The sequence below is a fragment of the Cephus cinctus genome, unplaced genomic scaffold (assembly GCF_000341935.2).
Source record: "Cephus cinctus unplaced genomic scaffold, Ccin1 Ccin1_scaffold0228, whole genome shotgun sequence".
Classification (NCBI taxonomy): Eukaryota; Metazoa; Arthropoda; class Insecta; order Hymenoptera; family Cephidae; genus Cephus; species Cephus cinctus.
In genome coordinates, this window is record NW_014332944.1 from 1 (window position 1) to 7,267 (window position 7,267).

The 7,267-nt window shown below is 36.1% G+C and overlaps 1 protein-coding gene across 1 annotated transcript; it reads right to left on the reverse strand.

Moving 5' to 3' along the window:
• Window positions 1-2,500: 2,500 nt before the first annotated feature.
• On the reverse strand, window positions 2,501-5,228 carry LOC107265528 (malate synthase). The gene is made up of 2 exons (XM_015735082.2): window positions 4,661-5,228; window positions 2,501-4,519 (listed from the first exon to the last, which is right to left on the reverse strand). The coding sequence occupies exons 1-2, from the start codon at window positions 4,893-4,895 to the stop codon at window positions 3,150-3,152; spliced, it is 1,605 nt and encodes a 534-aa protein (XP_015590568.1). The 5' UTR covers window positions 4,896-5,228; the 3' UTR covers window positions 2,501-3,149.
• Between the last annotated feature and the right edge of the window lie 2,039 nt (window positions 5,229-7,267).

Consider the following 7,267-nt stretch of genomic DNA (forward strand, 5'->3'; position numbering starts at 1 on the left):
CTAAATATATTCCTTTCCCAGCATTTAACTTGGGAATATATCCTTCCTTTTCATCAGAATTAGCTACTCTTACATAGAACATACTTTTTGTTCTTGCTGGAACTGTAATTGTTCCTCGCGATTCAAATGGAACAATTGCGTTGGGCAATACTAACTGTTGTTGTTTATAATCAATTATGGCGGGTACTTGATTGAAAAACTCATCTCCTAAAAGACCAGATTGTAATATAGGAAAATCATTTGGAACTAGATGGAACACGGCTTCACTACCTAAGATGTTCATTTTAATTCTGCCAAGAGTTTGCACTACCTCAGGAGTTATTCCTTTCAAATGTAGGATCTCCTCACGATAAACTGGAATTCCATTAATAACAGCACTTTCTTTTATCAGATTCGGTCCAGCTCCAGTATCAAGTAATAAAGTTACAGGTATAGGGGTTTCCTCGAATATTAATTTCACCGTTGCACTACTATTTTTGTGATTCAGATTTATAGTGGTTACACGAGCTATTCCGGAATCACTTCTTGAATCGAGGTGACTACTGCCGAGTGCTGGTTCTGATATCCAGGGGTTCCCTGTGGTGCACTCTGCCCAGGAGCCCCGTTTTCGTTTCCCGAATTTGTTACCTGACCATATCTATCATTCGCAAATTGTCTCTGCCTACAAGCATCTATTGTGTGTCCTATTCTCTTGCAATATCTGCAGAAATCTGGATTTTGATTTCGTGACGCTTCTATTGAAGGTAATGCTCTCAATCTCTTTTCTCATTTCTTCTCTACTTTTATAACTCTAATCCTTACTTTTCTACTCCTCCACTTCTTTATTTCTATCTTCATTTCTTTCTTCTCGTTTCGCTTTGTAGGGCCTCGGAGGGGCCGTAGCTCCCTTCAGGAGAGGCAGGGCCTCACGGAAATAGGCGGGGTGGGGCCTATTTCGCTCCCTTATACTTTCTACTTTTCCACTGTTCTCTTTCCTCGCTCCTGCAGAATAATCTGGTCCTCGTGCATACGCTTTACGCATCTTCTTCTCCCCTTGTTCCCTCAGTCATAAACATTTCCCTTCTTCTCTCTTTCTTTTTAACAATCTTCCTCTTTTCCTCTTCAACAACATCTTCCCTGTCTGCTGCCATCAAATGTTTCTACTCAAATTTCGAATCTCCTATTCCTTCCTATTCTCCAACACTCTCCTACTAGTATAATCTTAAAAACTAAGTTTTTAAAATGTTTTTTGGAAAAAGAAAAGTTTGAAGAGGTAGCGCATGTAACATACCACAAGTATATTATATTGTAGTGATATATGTAGTATATCTCTAATGGTACTGTTATTGTTAATCTTTCGCAAGCCATATACGATGTATGTACATCTGTACTTTGTATACTGTATAATTATTGCATTTGTCGAATAAATTATCTTCTAACACTTATACACTTTTTGAATCTCCTATTCCTTCGTACATCTCCATCACTCTCCTCCTAATATATCCTTAAAAACTAAGTTTTTAAAATGTCTTTTGAAAAAAGAAAAGTTCAAAGTGGGTAGCGCATGTAACATACCACAAGTATATTATATTGTAGTGCTATATGTAGTATATCTCTAATGGAACTGTTATTGTTAATCTTTCGCAAGCCATATACGATGTATGTACATCTGTACTTTGTATACTGTATAATTATTGCATTTGTCGAATAAATTATCTTCTAACACTTATACACTTTTTGAATCTCCTATTCCTTCGTACATCTCCATCACTCTCCTCCTAATATATCCTTAAAAACTAAGTTTTTAAAATGTCTTTTGAAAAAAGAAAAGTTCAAAGTGGGTAGCGCATGTAACATACCACAAGTATATTATATTGTAGTGATATATTTTAATATATTTATAATGGCATTAATATTACTAATCTTTCGCGGACTATATATGTACAACTGTACTTCGTATACTGTATAATTATTGCATTTATCCAATAAATTATCTTGTAACACTTATACACTTTGATATTCTTTTGCCCTATGCGAATATCCCAGAGTACGAGTGAGTTCTGGCTCTCTCTGACTCTCCTCCATTATAACAGTATCCTTTTCCTTCTCCTCCACCCTTATGCTGCTACACCTCTTTTCAGCTATGCTCTATTTTCTCTGTCAATCAATTTTAGCATCAATTTTATATTTTGAATAATTTTTGAAAGTAAATCAAGATCCAATAATATTTAATAGTATTTGGAAAGCTTTATTCAATTTTTCGGATTTTAAATATTTCTGTGCAACTGATTTTTTTCTTCTCTCTTCCTTCTTCTTCTTAAGAGTTCGGCTATAACGGGATTGGCATTGTCGACGGAGACGATGATCACATGATCCTACTTCCAGACTCGCCACTACGATTTAGCGCCATAATTTTGGTATCGCCTAAAATCGTAGCGTTGTTCATCTCCCTACTCATCTCTCGTAATACACTTGTAACAGTAAACAAAAATATTTCCGCATCTTGAAACACATGCGCATTTAAGTGCAGTACAATACAAATTTGCGCGCGTGAGACTTTTGAAATGACAGATTTAGCATATTTATTAAGAATAATTCAGGAAACATTTTCCTTTTAAAATCGAAGGAAAATTGCTATTATTCTGCAGCGGTCCTAATCCAATGAACTTAAACGGGATTAAAACCCGCAAACGAGAAAGAGTGCAACAAGAAAAAGACTATGAACAAATATAATTTCCGGACAGTACGGTTATTTAGAGTCGTTTTAGATAAATTAATTTTACTAATTGTACCTGTTATTTTATTGCACTTTCGAAGGAAATAAGGGTTATTCTTAGAAAACGTTTATGAAGGTACTACAGTATAACGCACTGCTTATGGAATATGAACCGTTTAGAACTTCGATGCAGGTTTGTTACGTATTGTTTCTGTACAATAAGGTAAATGTTTCATATAAATATTTTTTAATTTGCAAATCAGCACTTATTGTAGAGTGAATCGAATAATAAAAATTTATTATACAAGTGAAAGCATTCACAGAAAGAGGAACGAACGAACATTACTATATTTTATAAAAATTTTTTTTAATATGAAAAACAGTTCTGGTGTTTACAAGATATATATTTTCATTGATTACCATGTTTTGTATTTATTTTTTTGTAATATTGGATTTATAGCTTAGCATGGGCTTTTCTGACTATGTGCTCATCATTTAAATATGTTGTTAAGAAATCTGGGAATTCTCTATGATTCACTATTTCAAGAAAAACGTCAAATGCTTCAAAGAGTTTGATCTTCTCTTGAGTAGTCTTAGCATACTCCTCTGCAAGAGGTTTTATGACATCTGTCGCATAATTATTTACCAATTGCCTTGTAACAATTTCATTACTGTCTTCCACTTGTGCACCATGTCGAATCCATTGCCAAATTTGAGACCTTGATATCTCAGCTGTAGCTGAATCTTCTACAGAACCTTTGTAGGGGAAATGACCCTTGCCATTTAACCAGTTGAATATAAAGAGAATGCCTACAGATATATTATGCCGAAGGCCATTAATTGTGACACCACCCTTAGGCAACTTCAGTAAATCCGCTTCGGTAATTTCTATAGGAATTCCAGGATATGAAATTTGATTAGGGAACGGTCCACCATATTCTTTCCACAGTTGATTGATACTGGGCACTAAGCCCAAATCATAGACCATAAAACCATCAACACCAGCTCTAACTTCTGCTAATTTTGCTGCAGTAACTTTGTCAATAACCGATTTATATTCTTTGGAGTTCTTGTCTGCCGGAAGCAACAGAGCTGCCATGCCACCTGTTGCATGGGCCTTTCTCCTGTGACATGTTTTCACGACAAGCTCCATGTATTTTTTTAAAAAATGTCTATTCATATTGACATACTTATTGCGGTCAGGTAAAACAAACGCTGCATCACTGCCAAACTTATTGATAATGGATGCTGCGTAATCCCATATTCCACAGTTTAGTCCTAAAGAATGATCTCGTAGCTCAAAGAGGATACTCTCCATTTCAAAGGACGATAGAATATTTTCAATTAATACACAAGCTTTGATCGTTCCGTATGGTATTCTTAAACGTAATTGCGTCCATGTGAAAATATCATTCCACAAATGCGCTTCGTTAAAGCCTTCCATCTTAGATAAGTAAAAAAATGGACCTGAATCATACTGAGATAAGATTTCAGCATTATGGAAACATAAGAGACCAAAGTCGAACAATGGTCCTGGGATTTCTTTTCCATTTATGGTTACATTGTGCTCTAACATATTCCATGCTCTTGGACGCAGCATAAGAATAGGAGCTTTCTGAATCAGTGGAACATTTGGTAATTGATTATGTACAGCTTGGTAAACATTAAACAATCCAGCAATTTGATTTCCCCATGATGGACAATGACCATCATCGAAATCTACTTGTATTCCTTGAACATCTGCACATAGCGCAGCAGTAAAGTGTTCATAATTTGTTGGACTGACGTCACCCAAGTCCAAATGTCGATTCTGAAGCCTCTTTCCTATGGAAGAAATCATTTTATTAAATAATAGAATAAATGTCTGCTGATGATCCAGCAAAATAATCTTACTGATTTCATTGCAGGTACTAATATGTCAATCATTATACTACAGCATGCTTCACAATAACAAAGTGTATTTACCAACTGGAGCAACTTTCCACTCTTGATGTGTTATCTCTGATTTAAGAAACTTTGGTATTTTTGGAGTATTTTTGAAGTCGCACTTTCTACTTAATCGTGTGCTGTATAGTTCCTCAACTTTTCTGTCAAATTGTATAACTAGTTCTGTCAGAAATTCAATAGCTTCAGAAGTGAATAAAACATTGAACTCCTTTTCCAATCCCTTTGGAGGAGAGTTCAAAAATACGTTCGTCATAATTTATTAGTATTCTAACAATCTTTTACACTTTGTACAGATTTTCAACATTTATAATTACTAAAGAAATACGAGTCTTTATATAAAAGCAATGTTACCAAGTTCACTGATACCAGTTGACTGCTTAGTTTTGTGAAATATCAGTTCCTTGATATAAAAAAGTCAAACAACATGCGACCTTACTTATCCTGTTTATATGTGCTTATTGCTGATTTGCTTACGATTACACAATATGAGTGAAAGAAAAGAAAAATACGATATAATAAAATCTCAATTGTGGTAATTCTACTGTATATAATTATCAGAGAAGCAAAAGCATTCCTTATCTTCGTATCTATACCTCGCTCCTCTTTCAATTCTCCTTCCTTATATGGTCTAACTTATAATTTATTCTATTATTTATTACGATTAGATATACCGAATTCTCGAAGTAAATTGATCAAAGTAGTAGTAAAAATAGAATTTAAAAGAATAAGTATTTTTAGTCCAAGGTAATAATGAATAAACTTGCATTATACACTATTGGGATTAACGAGTAGTAAATAATAATAATAAATGTATATACAATATTTATCCAACAATTACAGAGATGTTCGAATATACCCATAGTAGGTAAAGAAGCAAATTGAAATACCTACAATCGATGACAATAAGTTGTATACATTTTTAAGAAATCCTATGACATCAAATTGCACTATTTATAGAAAAATTTCCAAACTATCTTCAGTTATAAGAAGAAAATAAAAAAAAAAGTATTACCGACCGAATAACCCAGTCGGTAAAAATAAAAACTGCAATTGCCCCAAATCTAATATATTCCATTTTCTTTTTTCGATGAATAAATCTCCTAAAATCCTTCCTGCAATAGTTACTCCCTATTAATATATATAACGTAACTTTCTCGATATGAACCGTTCAAGTATTACTTCACAATATAGAATCTAATGACATGCATTATCTTCAACCACTACACAAACCTATCTATGCATATTAGTATCCTATCTATAAACATAATCCTATTCGGGTTCCAAGCCAAACGAAGTTCCCCACATAATAGATCCCTATTGATTCCCTTTCAGCATTCCTGTAGATCGGGTTGCATACAATCAGGCACACTGAACCCACCAACGCCGATCATGACAATTATGATCATCTTATACCTAACTCAATTTAACCTACACCCCATAAGGTGAAATTCTCATGGCCAGGTAACCGATAATCCTACAAAGCACTACAGTTAAGCTGACCTCGTGGTATCAAGGTAGTGCGTTCACCCTTAGCAGATACCACAGCTTCCCCAGTGCTGTTATCCTGTGCGAGAAGGTCATCCACTAGCCGATGATTCACCTCATCCTGGACCCAGGATGTGCATAGGATTAAATATAGCAACCACGAGATATCCCAGGCACCAGGTCCAAGGGCTGTGGCTACGGAAGGACCTCGATTTGGGACAGTCCTTGGTTTCGCCAGGGAGTAAATATCCCAGCATCCGGGTCCGTTCATCCCCCATCGTGCAACAACCTCTCTCTAGCATCCTCTTCTAAACCCTAGCTACGACCGTGGTTCCGTGTGCCTCCCGGGCTGCACAAGGGGTGAACGCCCTTGCCTGACCCAGACTCGGAATCGATTTCCATTCGTTGCACGGTACTGCTAGTTCACACCCTCTACTCTCCCACCCTATATCACCCATCCTCACAACCCTCATCCTCGTTTTCACCCTCCTCGCCATCTTCGGCCACCACGTTATACCCCTTACTAGCACCTTCCGACGCCACGTCAATTTCCGCACGTGGATTTTCATAGAAAGTCATCACCCCCCTCGAAGTCGTACGTACCCCATTACCTACGATCAGGATGATGGCTCATTGGATTCGTCCTGATTTCCGATCCCTGCAACATATAGATGGAGATAAAATTTAACATCACTGGCAGATCCGTAATAAATTTTTCTTAGAGCAATAATTTTTATTTCCACAGTTAAGTATATTTTTACAATAATGCAATCCAGTAATTGATTATTAAATCGAAATGATAATACAAAATCATCCCTTACGAAAGAAGGGCTTTGTAATAGGCTAATAAAAACTTGTATGAATCTCAAGGCATAATGCCAGATTTAATAACACTCTTGTATCCATCACTGGTCCACAAGTTATCAAGGGAACCATGTCCGCATCCCTTTTTTTCCTTCTTTTCTATAAAAATAAAGAGGAAGACCAGAGGGATGTTTTTCCACTGTCCACCAGCCTGAAAGGGTTGACGATGGATGACGTAGCAGAGGACAAATGGTAAATTCCTTACCGTAAATAGGTAAAGTTTCCTCGGTAAAAGGAGGGTGTACTGTTTTGGCGTTCTAATGACAAAGGGGTTGT